General features: G+C 34.7%; 1 protein-coding gene across 6 annotated transcripts in view; it reads right to left on the reverse strand.

Moving 5' to 3' along the window:
* The window catches only part of LOC124368390 (thioredoxin reductase 1, mitochondrial), a 76,780-nt gene that overhangs the window by 21,385 nt on the left and 34,459 nt on the right, over window positions 1-20,936 (reverse strand). For 5 of the 6 annotated variants that reach the window (XM_046825694.1, XM_046825688.1, XM_046825691.1 and 2 more), the window contains 2 exons: window positions 20,533-20,663; window positions 5,913-6,051 (listed from right to left, as the gene is read on the reverse strand). In XM_046825694.1, the coding sequence (XP_046681650.1) occupies window positions 5,913-6,051; window positions 20,533-20,663 (270 nt within the window). Of the gene's footprint in view, window positions 1-5,912; window positions 6,052-20,532; window positions 20,664-20,731; window positions 20,795-20,936 lie in introns of all 6 variants that reach the window. The other variant, XM_046825689.1, reaches the window with a different exon arrangement.

The raw sequence follows: 20,936 nt of genomic DNA on the forward strand, positions 1-20,936 counted from the left end.
AACTATATTTTGAGTATAAGCTATACACCATAAGTATTAACAGATAATTGTATATTTAGCAATTCAGTAGTATTGTGACGCTAAAATCTAAGCTTCTATAGTGAGACATTTGTAGATCTGAGAAGAGTTCCTATCATAATGCACTTTTAAACTTCAGATTCATTTAAAAAAGGTAGCCTAAGTGTCACATTTTGAATCAGTATTTTTAATATGTTACAAATGAAAATGAAAATAGTTTAATAAAATGTTTGAATTAATGATATAAAAAAATTATATATTCAAATTCAAAATTTCTTTATTCAGACATGTAACAGATTACAAGAATAGCGTCACAATAAATCTCAATAAAATTTATAATTTATAATTAAAACATAAAAATCAGTTTGACAGTCACCGGAAAAGTAAGATTTGGCTATGTAGCCTTCTACAGAGTAAGTTAAAACAATTTTTAAATCAAGGCAGTTATTAGTTAAGGTAATTATTAGGTAATTTAAGGGGATTTTATACATTTCTAAACATACCCAACAATACTTAAAAGTTACTTACATATTGAAACAAAAAAAGTCTTCAAAAGAATACAAGGATAATGTTAATATATAATCTTTAAGTAGTTTTTTTAATTTTTCATAATTTTGCTCATTTTGAATATTGAGAGGAAGGTTCAACAAAAATTTTGTGCCGATGAAACCAGTTTTCTTTTCATAAAACTTCAGCCTATGTTGTTCCACATATCTGCTACGTCTTAAATTATGATCATGATGATTTAAAATACTAATTGGGTTGTTGTATTTTTTTACGTATAAAACAGTTTCATAAATGTATAGATCATATACAGTCAAAATTTGAAGTTGAGAAAAGTATGGTTTCACTGTATCTCTTTGTTTTAGGTTAAAAATTATTCTTAGAGCTTTTTTTTTGTTGTAATAAGATTCTGTCCATATGCCTATATTGTAAGACATATGGGAATTTACCATAGCAAAGTAGATAGCTTTCAATGTCTCAATGCTACACACCCTTGACATTTGGCGTAAAGCAAATAGACCGGAGGACATTTTTTTTACCACATAATCGACATGTTTCTCCCAACCTAAATTCCGATCTAATATTATTCCAAGAAACTTTGTATTGTCTACTTGATTCAATTTTGAATTTTCTAAATATATGTTAGGCTCAAATTGTAATCTTGATTGTTTGGTACTGAACGATAGAAAATTTGATTTATTTGGGTTTAGCAAGAGATTTTTGGAACTCAGGAAATCTTTAACAGTTAGAAGGTTTAAAAAAGATAAAAGCTCAATGTCTTCCTGTTTATTACCTGAAACCGTAATACTTGCATCATCAGCATAAAGGCATATTGCTGATGATAATAAGCCTACAGCTAAACAATTTCAGAATATCTTAAGGCAATTCAATTTTTATTGTGTAAATAAAATGCTCACTAGGGGTAAAAATTGTTTAGATAACATATCTATAAATGCTAACTTAAACAATAGAGTAGAATGTGAGCTTTTTAACTGTCCCTTTTCAGACCATGACGGTTTGATAATAAGTGTGCCCATTAAAACCAGGAATAACTCCAGGCTGGAGCAACCAACTAATGCTGGTTTAACCCCACAGTTGGTTCTTACGGACAAAAGTGTCCAGTTGCTCGAGGAACACTTAGCCACATACGACTGGGAGCTATATCTCAGTAATAACTTAAATGCTTGTCAAAACTTTAAAGTATTTTTTGAAATCTTTTTAGAAAGTTTAAATAGTAGCCTTAAAATAAAAAACAGTAAACAAAGAAATACAAAAAATCAAAATAAACATCAGTGGTACACGGGTGAACTGGCCTCGATGAAAAATAAACTGTTATTCTATAACAGCCTTATTAAAAATAGTCTTAGTCCTAATGATGATTTGGTAAACCAAATGAAAAATCTTAAATACCAATATCGAACAGCTCTTAAGAATGCAAAATTAGCATCGAATGCTCAGTATATTGAAAATAGTAGCAACAAGTGCAAAGCTGCCTGGAATTTGATTAAACAGAATAACAATTCAACTCCCAGTCATTCCAAGTCTAATCTCTCACCAGATGATTTTAATAACTTTTTTATTGAATCTGTTAATGGTATTCAGAGAAAACTTGTTAAGACTCCCGTGACATTCGATGATCTTCTAAGTAGGAAACAAATAAGTAAAGCTAACTTTAATTGGAACTACATTACCCCCCAAGATAATATAAAAGCACCAAAGAGACTTAACAACTCCAACAGTAAAGACATTTATAACCTTTCTAACAGCGTTTTAAAAAGATAATTCAGACAGTTTCCGTTCCTCTAGCATTCTGCATAAACAAATTATTGGAAGAAGGTGTATTTCCTTACCAGCTCAAAATATCTCGGATATGTCCAATATACAAAAAAGGGCCAGTAAGTATTACCTAAGCATAATTTGGAGTATTATAAAAAAAAAAACTTCTTATGCTGGAATAAAATTTTTAAAATTAACCCTCTCCCGGTCACATTAATTTCAGGCGCTCACGGCAGAACGAGACCTATTAATTCGCGGCGGCGGCGCGTTACGGTGAGCGCTCAGCGGCCTATAAAATATTCTACGACATCAGAACCAACAGGCAAAGTGTGAGATGGCCCAAAATCACTGTAAAATAAATTTGGTTCTGTGTAAGTTATTGTGCGAGACCAGGGAGGGGGCACACGGCCGCATGTTTGTCGGCGACAACTAGTCGTCGGCTCGCCAGGCTCAAGGTCAGCAACATCGTTTGACTCACCAGCACTCTCCGAATCACTTTGTTCAGTCAGTAATATATTATCGTCAACATCATTCAAATCACCAACACTTGATGCATCACTAATATCACTATTACTACACACCTCCCGATCAATCTCACTGTTGCGAAGCGAACACCTAAAATCAGCCATATTTACCACTCAACTACTGCCAAAATAATAGATAATAATTCGTTGTAATGGTTTTAATACTAAGAAGTAGGACTCCGTATAGGCTAGAAACTGTAATAGTTCAAATTAATGCCGATGGGAGGCAGCACCAGACGGACACAGTTGGTAATGTAGATCGTGGCGATTCGTGGCATTTGACCTTCAGTGGCTCGGAACAGTGCGTGGCGATTCATGGCTTGTGACCGGGAGAGGGTTAATTCCAAAAATAATATCAAGTGTTCGAGACATAAAGAAGTTCAAATCAATGTTAAAAAAGTATTTAATTCAAAAGGCATTTTATTCATTTGAAGAATTTTATACAATATTATGATTTTACTCATAACTATTATAGTAACTTATTTTTAGTGACGCTATTTATTGTACTCATGTGCAAAATATAAATAAAGATATTAAATAAAAAAAAAATAAAATACACCACAAAGTTACCGCCCTGTATCAATACTACCAATAATATCCAAAATTGTTGAAATAATAGTATATGACCAGCTTAGTATGCATCTTGAAGTAAATAACTACCTTAATGTAACACAATTCGGTTTTAGAAGGGGGATGTCAACTGTAGATGCAATAGATAAATTAGTACAAGAAGCCTTTCAGGCATTTGAAAACAAGGCCTTTGATTGTGTCAATCATGACTACCTCTTAAATAAACTTAAGTTTTATGGTGTTGAAAACTCCCCCTTTAAGTTTTTTGAATCATACTTACAAAATAGAAGTCAAAAAGTTCTAATTGATGGTATTTGGTCCCAAGAACTAAAAGTCAACTTCTGTGTACCTCAGGGATCAGTCCTAGGACCTCTCCTCTTTTTAATATCAATAAATGACCTCCCTGATTTTATAAAAGCCAGAACTATATTATATGCTGACGACACAACTCTGGTGAATTCCACTGCAGACATTAATGCTTTGGAAGAATTAACTGAAAACGCTCTTCAGGGTGCCACCACATGGTTCAATGCCAATGGATTTCTTCTAAATCAAGATAAAACCCAAAAAATTATATTTAGTTTTAAAAAATAATATCCCTGAGAATCCTGATTACCTTAATGCAGTCAAGTTTTTGGGAGTGTTTATTGATAACCATTTAACATGGAGCCAACACATTGACTCGATTAATCCAAGACTAAATAGAATCATTTATCTCTTGAGGAGTCTCACTAATAAAATCCCGGAATCGTATAACAGAACAGCATATTTTGCATATTTTCAGTCAATAATGCGTTATGGGCTCATACTCTGGGGAAATTGTAGCAGAATAGGAGAAATATTAATACTCCAAAAAAGAGCCTTAAGGGCTTTAACAAATTCACAAGAATATGAACATTGTAAACCCTTATTCATTAAAATGAAAATACAAACAGTAATTAATCTCTATATTTATGACTTAACCCTATATGCAATTAAAAATAAAAGTAGTTATAAATATAATTATGATATTCATAACTATAATACAAGGAATAAGGATAGAGCCCTCATAGCGTTTTCTAGACTGAGTAAATGCCAAAGTAGCCATACCATTATATCTATGAAAATTTACAATAAATTAAAGGTACTTATGGATAAATATCCAATCCTGCAATTTTAAAAACAAGTTTTATAACTGGCTATTAGAACATCCCCTTTATAAACTAGATGACTTTTTTGTCATTGATCCAATAGACTTTTAGAACTTTGCACGAAGCCTGTTACAAATCACCATTTTTGTTAATCATGTTTTGCTGGTCTTTGCTTGAAGGATGGGTATACTTAGCTGATGCGGAGAGAGGCTGTTGTTGACGGAGTATTTGATGGGTACTGTTTGGTATTTATATTGGATAGTATCAGTTAAATGAAGGGTTATTATGTTAAAATCATTATGTTGATTTATGCAGGGAATTTTATGATTTGGATTTTCACAAGGTGTAATCTTACATTGTATTAGTTATGTAAATATTTTTAGGTTGTAGTTAACATATAATATTTGTAATTTGTAATCCTTTTTAATATTGTGTTTGATTGATTATAAAATACTGATTGACCATGTTTGAATATGCGATGGACTCATGACTAAGCTTACTTAGCAGCTAAATGACATTGTCAATGATCTTTTGTGATTCTTATGGCAAATAAATATTATTATTATTATTATTATATTGAGCCTCCACCTGGAACCGTCCCAGGGAGCCCCTTTAAATAACAAGAGAAATAAAAGAGGGCCCAGGATAGAACCTTGAGGAACGCCATGTTTTACTATTTTAAATTTTGAAAAATAGGTTTTAATGTAATTATATTGACTTCCAGCATAGTTTAAAATGTGTTGAATTTGAGTACACTGCTGTCTATTCTTCAAATATGACCTAAACCAATTGTATTCCTTGCCTTTTATATTAAAATCACTAAGGACATTAAGCAACCCATCATGTGACACACTGTCGAATGCTTTGGTAAGATCAAGAAAAATTCCAAAAATTTTTTCATTTCTGTCAATTAAGTCTATAATCGATTCAATAAATTTAACACTTGCTGTAGCTGTGGATCTGCCTGGTCGAAAACCATGTTGCTCGTTATCAAGTAACTGATTTAGTTCCAAATATTTCATAAGCTGGTTATAAACTACTTTTTCATAAACCTTTGAGAATACGGGTAACAATGATATAGGTCTGAAACTTGATGGGTCATTTGTGTTTCCTTTTTTATGAAGAGGTATTACCTTAGCAATTTTTAAAAATATATCTTAAAAAAATATTGTTTTGCATTTTCAAATACATAAATTGTTTTAAAATTGGAACTTTAAGCTCATTACACAAATACTCAACTTCGAAGAGATATTCTAATTTTTTAAATACAACACTTTTGAACTTCAATATTTTAATTATTGATCAGCCTTAAACTATGTAGTAGAAGATTAAATATTCAACAAAAAGTAAAATGTCTGAGTAAAAAAAAAAAACATCCATATGAACTCACCTCCGGATAGTTGGGTCTGCCGCCCACGGCTATTACTATGTTTTGTGCAGTCAAGGTGCGCTCAGAGCCGTTCTTCAAACGTGCCAGGATTTTGTGGTCGTCCACAAACTCTGCGTGTCCATTCACATACTCAATTTGTCTGTCAGGAACATTCACATGGATCAGTGTTAAGGTACTCAAGTGTATTCTAAATTAAATAAGTTTAGTTTATTTTTGAAACTTATAAATAGTTTTTGTAACTCCCTTATGTGTAACAAAGAAAGAGAAGCCAGCAGAAAATCTTGTTAATAGATTTGATGTTCTTCTTCTATGAGGCAGCCTATTGCCATGCACTTAAGCCTCAAGGGCCTTTTGCACACCCCGAAAGTACACCATGAGGCTTACCAGTCTATGATTTCAGCAGTTCCACAAGCTGTTGAAAACAACCAATCAGGTAATCCTGGTAAAATTCACCACCCTTGTCCAAACTACCAAAGATGGCGTACCGTTCCTTGATATTACAAGACAATCAAAAAGCAGGTGTTCAGCAGTTTCCTCCTGCTCATCACACATTCTACAGAGCGGATCCTCCCGAAGGATGCCAACTCTGTGAAGATGCTTCCTCAGATGACCATATCCCATAATCAGACCTATAACCAGAGACATCATCAATCTACTTAATGAGAGAAGGCAACCCTGGAGGAAGGCGACTGTAGTACCATTCTGCGCATTTCGGATGCAGCCTCCACTTTCTCTAATGTTCAGCATGAACCCATTTTGAGACAGCTCAAAAAGATTCACATATAGAAATACCACAGAACGGTTGAGGATCCATCATAATTGATGCTGAGCCCCGGTTGGCCAGGGCATCAGCTCTTTCATTCCCAGAGATCCCCTCATGACCAGGAACCCAACAAACATCACATTGTCACATTGTTGATTTTGGCAAGGGAAGACACGACTAGATAGCTGTCCCAGACAAGTTTGGGATTGAACACACAAGAGTCCAGCGCCATCAGTGCTTCCTGACTATCCGTGAATATATTGATCGTCTTACTCTATCAATATATCGCAGACGAAGATTCTCACGAGCACACTCCATAATGGCTGTGACCTCCGCCTGACAACTGTAGAATAAGGACCCATAGGGACCACCAGCTCCCTGCATGGTCTTACCCTCACAATTCCAGCGCCTGTGGCGCTTTTTTGTTTTAGAGAGCCGCCTGTAAACCATTTGATTTGATGTAACAAATCCACCACTGAAAAATAACTTACAAACACCGGTTTCCACTTATCACTGTGAAAACAAAGATGAATAATTTTAAATTTTTATACTAATATTTTTATTCTTTTTCAAATATTCTAGCTTGCAATCTTGAAGTAATCTCTGATTTAAAATACACATTTGGATAAACACATATGTCAAAATGGTTTATATGGAAAAATACAGACTTAAAAAATATTTTTCCACAAAAATAACATATAAATTAACAATAAATAGTTTTTTAATTCCTAACCATCAAAATATAATTAAAAAATATAACACAACTAAAATCAATACATATTTTAAAACGTCAAATGTTGTTGAGTCTGTTAACTGAGTGGACTCATTGCAATGTGTTGTAGGTGAAACTTCACCATCCAGGTGATATGTCACAAATTACAACTCATTTATATGTGTTTTGAAATTTAAAAACGTAACATAACTTTAACATTGGTACGAGTCTGAATTATAAGAAACCGCTTAACCGAACTGTGATATATGAGAGCTAGCTGGCAACCTACATGGCTGACATAGTCAGTTTGTGTCAGCCACAGGTTTGTTTAGTCAGTGTGTAAAAAATTAAAGTTTTTATAAGGAAGACTAAAAGTTACTTGGATAATTTCTACACCCACAAGTCACTTTAGTACTACAGTAAGTAATATAAAATAACAAGATTAAAAAAAAGAAAGAGTGATAATTTATACAAAATACTTTAGGCACTACAGCAGCCTAAGCAAAAACAAAAACAAAACAATTACAACATATTTAAATATATTATAAATAGTCACTATTAAACAACGTTAATATGACAGTTAGCAAACTAGGACAGCGAGTTGTGAAGTAACAAAGTGTAACAGTTGAGGTTCAGTTTCTGACCTAGCATACGCCGTCGTGTTGCAACGCTAACACTCTCATTGAACTGTTTATAATTAGCAATATTTGTGATACTGAAACTTAAACTTGATTTAACTTCTTCTATTTATAACTACTGGAATCTGCCAGGTACCTTGCATACGCCGTCGTGTTGCAACGCTAACACTCTCATTGAACTGTTTATAATTAGCAATATTTGTGATACTGAAACTTAAACTTGATTTAACTTCTTCTATTTATAACTACTGGAATCTGCCAGGTACCTTGCATACGCCGTCGTGTTGCAACGCTAACACTCTCATTGAACTGTTTATAATTAGCAATATTTGTGATACTGAAACTTAAACTTGATTTAACTTCTTCTATTTATAACTACTGGAATCTGCCAGGTACCTTGCATACGCCGTCGTGTTGCAACGCTAACACTCTCATTGAACTGTTTATAATTAGCAATATTTGTGATACTGAAACTTAAACTTGATTTAACTTCTTCTATTTATAACTACTGGAATCTGCCAGGTACCTTGCATACGCCGTCGTGTTGCAACGCTAACACTCTCATTGAACTGTTTATAATTAGCAATATTTGTGATACTGAAACTTAAACTTGATTTAACTTCTTCTATTTATAACTACTGGAATCTGCCAGGTACCTTGCATACGCCGTCGTGTTGCAACGCTAACACTCTCATTGAACTGTTTATAATTAGCAATATTTGTGATACTGAAACTTAAACTTGATTTAACTTCTTCTATTTATAACTACTGGAATCTGCCAGGTACCTTGCATACGCCGTCGTGTTGCAACGCTAACACTCTCATTGAACTGTTTATAATTAGCAATATTTGTGATACTGAAACTTAAACTTGATTTAACTTCTTCTATTTATAACTACTGGAATCTGCCAGGTACCTTGCATACGCCGTCGTGTTGCAACGCTAACACTCTCATTGAACTGTTTATAATTAGCAATATTTGTGATACTGAAACTTAAACTTGATTTAACTTCTTCTATTTATAACTACTGGAATCTGCCAGGTACCTTGCATACGCCGTCGTGTTGCAACGCTAACACTCTCATTGAACTGTTTATAATTAGCAATATTTGTGATACTGAAACTTAAACTTGATTTAACTTCTTCTATTTATAACTACTGGAATCTGCCAGGTACCTTGCATACGCCGTCGTGTTGCAACGCTAACACTCTCATTGAACTGTTTATAATTAGCAATATTTGTGATACTGAAACTTAAACTTGATTTAACTTCTTCTATTTATAACTACTGGAATCTGCCAGGTACCTTGCATACGCCGTCGTGTTGCAACGCTAACACTCTCATTGAACTGTTTATAATTAGCAATATTTGTGATACTGAAACTTAAACTTGATTTAACTTCTTCTATTTATAACTACTGGAATCTGCCAGGTACCTTGCATACGCCGTCGTGTTGCAACGCTAACACTCTCATTGAACTGTTTATAATTAGCAATATTTGTGATACTGAAACTTAAACTTGATTTAACTTCTTCTATTTATAACTACTGGAATCTGCCAGGTACCTTGCATACGCCGTCGTGTTGCAACGCTAACACTCTCATTGAACTGTTTATAATTAGCAATATTTGTGATACTGAAACTTAAACTTGATTTAACTTCTTCTATTTATAACTACTGGAATCTGCCAGGTACCTTGCATACGCCGTCGTGTTGCAACGCTAACACTCTCATTGAACTGTTTATAATTAGCAATATTTGTGATACTGAAACTTAAACTTGATTTAACTTCTTCTATTTATAACTACTGGAATCTGCCAGGTACCTTGCATACGCCGTCGTGTTGCAACGCTAACACTCTCATTGAACTGTTTATAATTAGCAATATTTGTGATACTGAAACTTAAACTTGATTTAACTTCTTCTATTTATAACTACTGGAATCTGCCAGGTACCTTGCATACGCCGTCGTGTTGCAACGCTAACACTCTCATTGAACTGTTTATAATTAGCAATATTTGTGATACTGAAACTTAAACTTGATTTAACTTCTTCTATTTATAACTACTGGAATCTGCCAGGTACCTTGCATACGCCGTCGTGTTGCAACGCTAACACTCTCATTGAACTGTTTATAATTAGCAATATTTGTGATACTGAAACTTAAACTTGATTTAACTTCTTCTATTTATAACTACTGGAATCTGCCAGGTACCTTGCATACGCCGTCGTGTTGCAACGCTAACACTCTCATTGAACTGTTTATAATTAGCAATATTTGTGATACTGAAACTTAAACTTGATTTAACTTCTTCTATTTATAACTACTGGAATCTGCCAGGTACCTTGCATACGCCGTCGTGTTGCAACGCTAACACTCTCATTGAACTGTTTATAATTAGCAATATTTGTGATACTGAAACTTAAACTTGATTTAACTTCTTCTATTTATAACTACTGGAATCTGCCAGGTACCTTGCATACGCCGTCGTGTTGCAACGCTAACACTCTCATTGAACTGTTTATAATTAGCAATATTTGTGATACTGAAACTTAAACTTGATTTAACTTCTTCTATTTATAACTACTGGAATCTGCCAGGTACCTTGCATACGCCGTCGTGTTGCAACGCTAACACTCTCATTGAACTGTTTTATAATTACAATATTTGTGATACTGAAACTTAAAATTGATTTAACTTCTTCTATTTATAACTACTGGAATCTGCCAGGTACGTTGCATACGCCGCTGTGTTGCAACACTAACCTTAGATAAGACAGGAACAATTGCAATAGGTCTAAAGTTGTTAAGTTGATCTTTTTTACCCTTTTTAAAAAACAGGAATCACCTTAGTAACCTTTAAAATGTTAGGAAAATTCACCTTGAGACAGACACTTATTGATTAGAGCAGTAAGAGGAGTGATGTAACAGCAGATGGTATCTTTTACCAGTCTGTTTGAGAAACCAAAATGATCTTTGCTTGACTTATTGGACAACTGTTTTTTAACTACATTTAATACATCATTTTCAGAGACATCATTAAAACTCAAAACAAGTTACAGTCTCAGGAACATCTCTACGTAACTAAAAAATCTAAAGCACAATGAGTTGTATTTTGACTAGTCAGGGTCTGTTTGATTTCTTTTGAAACATTTACAAAATTAAATATTAAATTCATCTGGAGTAAAAAACATTATTATCAAACCTATGAGTTCCACTTGAACCCTTCTTAGACTTATTTACAATATTCCACAATGATTTAGTTTGGTTTTCTGAACACTTTATTTTTAACATATTTGCCTCCTTTTTGGCTTCTCTTATTTTGTTCCTATAACATGCTTTAAGCCTATTATAAACTGGTTCTAAAGAGATTGCAATTTTGCTGTTCACTCCCATTTTTAGCTAGTGAGTAGAGAAAGTCTAGCCTATTCTTTATTTCTCCAAGCTCAGGAGTGTACCAATGTGTACCTCCTGTAGGCCTATTGGGTTTCTTAGTGTTTCCAGGGTTTATTCTAATATGTTTAGTAAAACTTATGTCATAATAATATTTAAAACTATTTACAAAGTTGTTTAAAAATTCTCATTAATACTTTCGTCAATAAAAACATCAGACCAGCTTTCCTTACTTAACAGATACTTTAAACAGATTGATGGTTTTATCATTAATATTTGGCACATTTTTATAGACTAGACAAGGGTTGCTATTAAAATTTGAAACTAACTCTACATTTTTTTAACACAAAAAGTTGACCTAAGTGATCACTAACATGGAAGTTTCTTAAGCTAACATTTAAACTGATCCCCAAAGGAAGTGAAAACATTGTCCAAACAAGTGTTATGTCGAGTGGGGTCAGTTTATTGTGATTTTAAGTCCATACATGGAGCAAAGGTTAACAAAGTTTCCGGCATTCTTGTCCTGGCCTTGAGGCGAAAAGTGAAGGTTGAAGTCTCCGCACACAATTGCGTTTCCACTTTTTTGATTAATATGGCTTAACACTTTTTCCATTATATCCATAAAATTGTCATAGTGTCCATTTGGACTTCTGTACACATTAATTAAAACTAAGTTTAGATCTACAAGTTCAATGCAGGCTAGTTCGCAATCCAGTTCAGTGGATAGGCTATTTATTTTTTCAATTACCTTATATTTGAGTGGGTGAGAACCTAGAATATATGGCTACTCCACCGTGTATCCTTGAGGAGCGGCAGTAAACCATAGGCTAATGAAAGGTTACCAATGTTAGAATATTCATTGAGTTCCTCAGAGGAAAGCCAATGTTCCGATAAACATAGTATATCTAGGTTCAAGTTAATGGCCACTTTTTTCAATCAGCGAATGTTTGTTAGAAAGACACTGCACATTTTGATGATAGAAATTAAATAATGAGAGACACTCTGTACTTACCGAGTTCATCATGGTTTTTCCAGGGGCGTGGCACTTACTAAGTTTAAAATTTTGCCCATGGTTGGAAGTAGGCAAAGTTACTGTGTCGGCAGATGGTTTTCTGTTTATGAATTTTGATACATACAGGTTGTATGGCCAAAACTCAGGAGAATAAATTTCGTTGAAATATTGGGATGGGATACCTACTTTAAACGAAGAGTACAAGTCTGGTCGCTTTGAGTTGAGCTTATCCACAACATATTTTCCATCTTTCTTATTTGTTAAGTACTGTTCAATGTCCTCACTTTTTGTTTCTGGACTAAAACGAGAAGTAAAAGGGAAAATTGTCTTCTCAATTGTGTTGAGGTTATGTTGGGCAGTGGAATTGCCTGTTATGAACCTCGTTCTTTTTTTTGCTTGAGCTTCCATTATTTGTAAGGTTATTTTGGAGTCTTCTTTTCCTATTAGTTGCAATTTCTCTTCGAGTTTTCACTACTTGAAACGGAGGTTCCATTTCCAAGGCTGACGGTGATGCTGAGCGAGAAACAAGAACGGGAACGGGGAAGGAACGGGAACGAGAACTCCGATCCGCTGATCGTGATCCAGATCTATTATTTGAAAAGCTGAACGCAATTCATTGTTTGTCCCAGTTCACTTTGAATCGTAGTGGAGTAGTTCTTCTTTATTAAGTGTGCTTAGCTAGGATGGGTACCATTTGTCCTTTGAGGAGGATTTTGGTATTCAGAATGTTCCTGAGCTAGTAAAACATGTCCATTATTATTTCCTGCTGAGCTCGTAACTCCCCCAAGTTTCACCACACCTGAATAAGAACGACTGTCCTTTGTCACCATATCACTAATGGCTTCTGCTTGGTTATCCAAGGCAGCCTTTAACTGGGAGTTTTCCGATTTCAGCATATTGATTTGTTCACTTAGGTCTTTGTAATTTTCAGATAGCTGAAAAAACCTGGTCAGTTAAAATTTGTATGTGTTCAAAACACTGCCTAAAGCTACTATCTTCATCACTTTTTAAAGTCTTTACTCACAGTAGTATCAGTCGATTGTCCAGACCGGCACTTATCACATTTCCAGATAATTTTATTTCCTAAGTCACTGATGTACTGATATTCTTTTCGGTTAGAATATCCACACATGTACTGTGGTACCACAAATGGCAGTTTCCTTCACATTGAATCGCTCTACTATTTTTAGAGACGTTTTTTTATCACACAACACCACATTTAGTGACATTTCTAGTCGGCGCCATCTTGCGCAATCTAAGGTAATAGAAAATTATAATCAGCAAACAGCTTATGCATTACATGGAGTTTAACAAGTTAATCTGTAGTTCACAATTTGGTTTTAGAAAAGGTCTTTCTACAGCCAATGCCTTAATAAAATTGGTGGAACAAATTCTAGGCTGCTTTGAAGAAAAGGAACTTGCTGCGGTCACCTTTTTGTGACCTCAGCAAGGCCTTTGACTGTGTGTCTCACGAGCTTTTAGTAAATAAACTTCAGCACTATAAAATTGAAGGCTCTGCCTTAAAAATTTTCCAAAGTTACCTGAAAAAATCGCAAACAATATGTAGTAAGCAACAACAAGGAATCAAGCAGCCTAGATGTAAATTGTGGTGTCCCGCAAGGGTCAGTGCTTGGCCCCATACTTTTCATTATTATGATCAATGATTTAAGTGAATGTGTACCTGCGGATGTCGTCCTCTATGCTGATGACACTACAATCATAAATAAACAACCTAGTAGCAGTCAAGCATTGGCACATGCTAAATCAAATCAAAATCTCATTCAAAATTGGTTGACTGCTAATGAATTGGTATTAAATACAAATAAAACAGTGACAACCTTTTTTGGCCTTAAAGAAAAACCAGAACAACACACAGAAAATCCAACTTTTTTGGGCTTAACCCTTGATCCAACATTATGTTGGCATCAACACATAATTGGTCTCAAAATTAAACTTAGCAGAAGCATTTATGCCTTTAAAAACGCTTATGTGGTGAATTGGACCAGAACGGGATCCGCACTGCCTATTTTGGTATTTTCCAATCACATATAACCTATGGTCTTGTTGTATGGGGTGGAGCCTCCCATGCCGAAGAGGTATTTATACTACAGAAAAAGGCTATCCGTATCATTGCTGGAGCTGGTAGGCTTGATCACTGTAAGGGATATTTTTGTACAGCTCAGGATTCTCACTCTACCTTGTCTGTATATAATGCAATGCTTGTTGTATCTTAGAAAAAATGAAGACAGAATTATGCTCAGAAAATGAAATCCACTCGTACAATACAAGAAATAGCCATTAATAAATTTACCTCCACATAGACTTAGCAAAAGTTGAAAAAAAACCCTCTGCACATTGCATCTAAATTCATGAATAAATTGCCTATGGAAATGAAAAAATTAAAAGACTGTTCTTTTAAATCAAAATTATATAATTTCTTGTCAAATAATGCATTTTATTCAATAAGTGAGTTTTTATTGAGTCAATGGACTGACAATGACTTCTTTAACTAGTGAAGTACAATTATAAATTATACTGACTCTGCCTATGTATTTGTGTGAAATATCTTGTGGCCAATAAAACATTTCTATTCCATTCTATTCTATTCTAACTCTCTCATTGAACTGTTTATAACTAGCAATATTTGTGATACTGAAACTTAAACTTGATTTAACTTCTTCTATTTATAACTACTGGGAATCTGCCAGGTACCTTGTATACGCCGTCGTGTTGCAACACTAACACTCTCATTGAACTGTTTATAATTAGCAATATTTGTGATACTGAAACTTAAACTTGATTTAACTTCTTCTATTTATAACTACTGGAATCTGCCAGGTACTTTGCATATGCCGTCGTGTTGCAACGCTAACACTCTCATTGAACTGTTATAATTAGCAATATTTGTGATACTGAAACTTAAAATTGATTTAACTTCTTCTATTTATAACTACTGGAATCTGCCAGGTACGTTGCATACGCCGCTGTGTTGCAACACTAACTCTCTCATTGAACTGTTTATAACTAGCAATATTTGTGATACTGAAACTTAAAATTGATTTAACTTCTTCTATTTATAACTACTGGAATCTGCCAGGTACCTTGCATACGCCGTCGTGTTGCAACGCTAACACTCTCATTGAACTGTTTATAATTAGCAATATTTGTGATACTGAAACTTAAACTTGATTTAACTTCTTCTATTTATAACTACTGGAATCTGCCAGGTACCTTGCATACGCCGTCGTGTTGCAACACTAACACTCTCATTGAACTGTTTATAATTAGCAATATTTGTGATACTGAAACTTAAACTTGATTTAACTTCTTCTATTTATAACTACTGGAATCTGCCAGGTACCTTGCATACGCCGTCTGTGTTGCAACGCTAACACTCTCATTGAACTGTTTATAATTAGCAATATTTGTGATACTGAAACTTAAACTTGATTTAACTTCTTCTATTTATAACTACTGGAATCTGCCAGGTACCTTGCATACGCCGCTGTGTTGCAACGCTAACACTCTCATTGAACTGTTTATAATTAGCAATATTTGTGATACTGAAACTTAAACTTGATTTAACTTCTTCTATTTATAACTACTGGAATCTGCCAGGTACCTTGCATACGCCGTTGTGTTGCAACACTAACACTCTCATTGAACTGTTTATAATTAGCAATATTTGTGATACTGAAACTTAAACTTGATTTAACTTCTTCTATTTATAACTACTGGAATCTGCCAGGTACCTTGCATACGCCGTCGTGTTGCAACGCTAACACTCTCATTGAACTGTTTATAATTAGCAATATTTGTGATACTGAAACTTAAACTTGATTTAACTTCTTCTATTTATAACTACTGGAATCTGCCAGGTACCTTGCATACGCCGTCGTGTTGCAACGCTAACACTCTCATTGAACTGTTTATAATTAGCAATATTTGTGATACTGAAACTTAAACTTGATTTAACTTCTTCTATTTATAACTACTGGAATCTGCCAGGTACCTTGCATACGCCGTCGTGTTGCAACACTAACACTCTCATTGAACTGTTTATAATTAGCAATATTTGTGATACTGAAACTTAAACTTGATTTAACTTCTTCTATTTATAACTACTGGAATCTGCCAGGTACCTTGCATACGCCGTCGTGTTGCAACGCTAACACTCTCATTGAACTGTTTATAATTAGCAATATTTGTGATACTGAAACTTAAACTTGATTTAACTTCTTCTATTTATAACTACTGGAATCTGCCAGGTACCTTGCATACGCCGTCGTGTTGCAACGCTAACACTCTCATTGAACTGTTTATAATTAGCAATATTTGTGATACTGAAACTTAAACTTGATTTAACTTCTTCTATTTATAACTACTGGAATCTGCCAGGTACCTTGCATACGCCGTCGTGTTGCAACACTAACACTCTCATTGAACTGTTTATAATTAGCAATATTTGTGATACTGAAACTTAAACTTGATTTAACTTCTTCTATTTATAACTACTGGAATCTGCCAGGTACCTTGCATACGCCGTCGTGTTGCAACGCTAACACTCTCATTGAACTGTTTATAATTAGCAATATTTGTGATACTGAAACTTAAACTTGATTTAACTTCTTCTATTTATAACTACTGGAATCTGCCAGGTACCTTGTATACGCCGTCGTGTTGCAACGCTAACAGTCTCATTGAACTGTTTATAATTAGCAATATTTGTGATACTGAAACTTAAACTTGATTTAACTTCTTCTATTTATAACTACTGGAATCTGCCAGGTTTGAGGGAGGCAGAAATGGAAATGGACATGGCCATTGCAGAGAAAGCACTGTCAATCAAAGATTTAGAAAATAGCTTAGTTGCTTCAAAACCTTTTAGAAGACATTGAAAACGAAGAGGAAAAGCTGACAAAGGCTTCAAAAATTGGATCAGCACTACTGAAGGAAAATGAGACATTGAAAGGGAAACTGAAAAAGTCAGAATATACAATGGTAGGCTTAGAAGCAAAGATAGAAAATATAGAAGAGAACAAGAAGAAATATATTTAACAAATTAGAAGGACTATTGCAACAGTTATCAAAGGCACAAAATCAACTTGATAAGAAAAATACTAGAAGAGAAATGCAATGCGTTTTTGAACTGCAGGATTCAGAACAAGCACAGCTCCTTGTTATTTGGTAATAACTACTAAATTACTAAAATAAAAAACCTTGAAAAAACTATTAACAGTATGACTGGAGAGGGCAGTATACATAAAAATACTGGAATTCACACTGATACTCAAACTGACATGACTCCAATACACACAATGAACCTATCAATTCATCTGGTTGAAATTACAAATTGTATTAGAATATACACATGTGAAAAAGGACTGAAAAGGTCTTTGGATGATATTTTAGATAGACAACAAATTAACCAGTTAAAAAACCAGTTAAAGTAGTGGCCAATAAAAACTCTGAAATATACAAAATTTGGAGAACAAGGGCCTCTCAAGCCTTGGACTTTAGAAAGGTAATAAATTGCAAAAGCAACTCAAATGCAGACTTTGCTAAAAATAACACAGGAAATAAAAACTATGTTGTTAAAATAAAAAAATATATGACCTGATTGACCTACAAGGTGATAGATAGTTTCCTTTGTACAGCTCATAAAGGATGAAAACCTCAAATACCAATGTAATAAACCACATTATTCAAGTATCTGACAGAACAAAATGAATGAATGATTTAAAACTTTATAAAAGTAACAAGGATATTAAAATTGAGAATAATTCTTCTTTGGAAACCAAGTTTAATGTTGTTTAGGGTGTGCCAGGTTGTGGCAAAACAACCTTTATCTTGAACAACCTTAAACAAGGTGGCCTGATTCTACACCCCCACAAAGGAAGGAGTAGCGGACGATCCAAGGAATCTTTGTAGGACTGTGCATTCTTTTTTTTAATTAACCTAACAAGTCACATTGAAACAGGGGGTACCTATGAGCGCTTGATTGTAGATGAAGCACTTATGTTGCTTAAGATGTGATAGGTGATGTAAATAAAATCCCCTACATTAACAGAATCACTGAGTACATTACACAATTTTATGACATCACTAAAATATGTATTATACACAAGCAGTTGAGCCACTCATATAGATGTACAATGCCTGTTGCCTGCATTCTGACCAAGTACTATTCACTAGGCTTGACGACAAGCAGTGGTGTAAAGAGAGAGCTTGTGAAACAGTTGACATCAATAATTTACCAGTAATGAAGAAAAACATAAAAGTACTAGTTTTTAAACAGGTGGATAAATGTAAGCTCTGGACCGATTGGACACTTTTTCACAAGTTTCACACTTTAGTGTATTAAAGATCAGGTGTGTTGTAGAGTTTTTAATTATTTATGTATAGGTGTGTTAAATTGATAATTGGTGTCCAGTTCTAATTCTAAGGACATTAAGTTTTTGTGGCACATAGAGAAGGCAAATATCTAAAACCCTGCTATCCTTTTAAAAAATCTATCATATAAAACAAACAAAAGTCAAAATAAAAAAAATGATAATAAGACCGATTCACTCAAAACGAAGCAAAATAGTACAGATGCTTATTACAACTTAAGATTTAATGTCCCAAAATATTTCTCACTGAATACAATGTATATAATGAATTTAAAATTAAATATTAGAGCTGAATGTTGTACAGGGTATATCAAAAAGAATCATCCGATTTAATAAAATCATAACTATTCTGTTTGTTGAGTTAAATGCGCCAACAACGTACTGTTGAAAAGAGTACCTTTTAAAGTTCTACATAGTTCCCGCTAGGTAGCAGCAGCGCGCTTGACTGAACGTCTACTTCATTTCTAGTGAAAATGGCGTCTGCACCACAAAAAGCGTTTTGTGTTTTACGTTTTTCGCAGTGTGAATCTGTAATCTGTTCAGTGTGACTAGTTGATAAGTATGGTGTTGATCCTCCTACATCACAGAGCATTAGACGATGGTATGCACAATTTCAAGAAACAGGTTGTCTGTGTAAAGGGAAGTCACAAGGCCGTCCCAGAGTGTCCAATGAAGACGTGGAGCGCGTCTGCCAATGTTTCACACACAGCCCTCAGAAATCTGTTCGCCGCGCTGCTCGACAGCTCAACATGCCTCCTATGTCCGTCTGACATGTGTTGCGTCGACGATTACGCATGAAAGGATACAGACTTCAGATGCTGCAAGCTCTTTGTGAGGGTGATAAAGAACGACACGTGGAGTTTTGTAACTTTGTTCTTGATAAGATGATGGCCGATGAACATTTTGTATCGCGCATAGTGTTGAGCGTCGAGGCAACATTTAATTTAAATGGAAAGGTAAACTGCCATAACGCTAGAATAAGGGGCACAGAAAAAAACCACTTGAAATTGTGCAACATAAGAGAGGCTCTTCAAAATTTAATGTGTTTTGCGCAGTTTCATGGGAAAAGGTGTACAGTCCATTTTTCTTTGCTGAGAACACTGTTACAGGAATAACATATATCTAACATATAATATGTATATGCTTGAGAATTATCTTTTCCCCCAATTGGAGACTGATTCGAACGACTTCATTTACCAACAGGACAGGGTACCGCCACATTGGCATCTGGCAATTTTTAAATCAAAGAATTCGTGACCGGTGGATCGGCCGCACTGGATAAAATGACGCATCCTTACATTTCTGGCTTCCAAGGTCACCGGACCTTACCCTGTATGTGATTTTTGTCTTGTGGGGTTTCATCAAAGACTCTGTATATGTGCCTCCGCTACCAACAACAATGGATGAGCTGAGTAATCGCATTACAACAGCAGTGGAATCAGTAACTGAGGACATGCTCGCTAAAGTGTGGGATGAATTTGAATACCGCATAGACATATGCCGTGTATCTAAAGGTGGACATATTGAACACCTTTGAAAAGGTATGAAAAAAAACTTTTTGAGTTTCCCTTTCAACCAAAAAAATTAGTAATTGTATATGTTTACTACTGTTCGAAATATAGACATGCCAAATCAGATGATTCTTTTTGATACGCCCTGTATTACTTGTAGATGTAGAGAAATTTATGTTTACACAGATAAACACTCACTTTTCTCGCAACATGACCCTGGTGACCCAGTTGACTGACTTGACATGATTCTGTACAGCCTGTCTCATGTTCTCCCAGTTGATCTTGATCTCCTCGGGATCGCTGATTTCCCAACCATAATCAATGGCCTCCTGCAAACAATCATAGTTCTAGTACAATCTCATTACTTGACATGATTCTGTACAGCCTGTCTCATGATGTTCTCCCAGTTGATCTTGATCTCCTCGGGATCGCTGATTTCCCAACCATAATCAATGGCCTCCTGCAAACAATCATAGTCCTAGTACAATCTCATTACTTGACATGATTGTACAGCCTGTCTCATGATCTTCTCCCAGTTGATCTTGATCTTGTCGGGATTGCTGATCTTCTGGCCATACTCAATGGTCTCCTGCAAACAATCA

The sequence above is a fragment of the Homalodisca vitripennis genome, chromosome 8 (assembly GCF_021130785.1).
Source record: "Homalodisca vitripennis isolate AUS2020 chromosome 8, UT_GWSS_2.1, whole genome shotgun sequence".
NCBI classification, from domain to species: Eukaryota; Metazoa; Arthropoda; class Insecta; order Hemiptera; family Cicadellidae; genus Homalodisca; species Homalodisca vitripennis.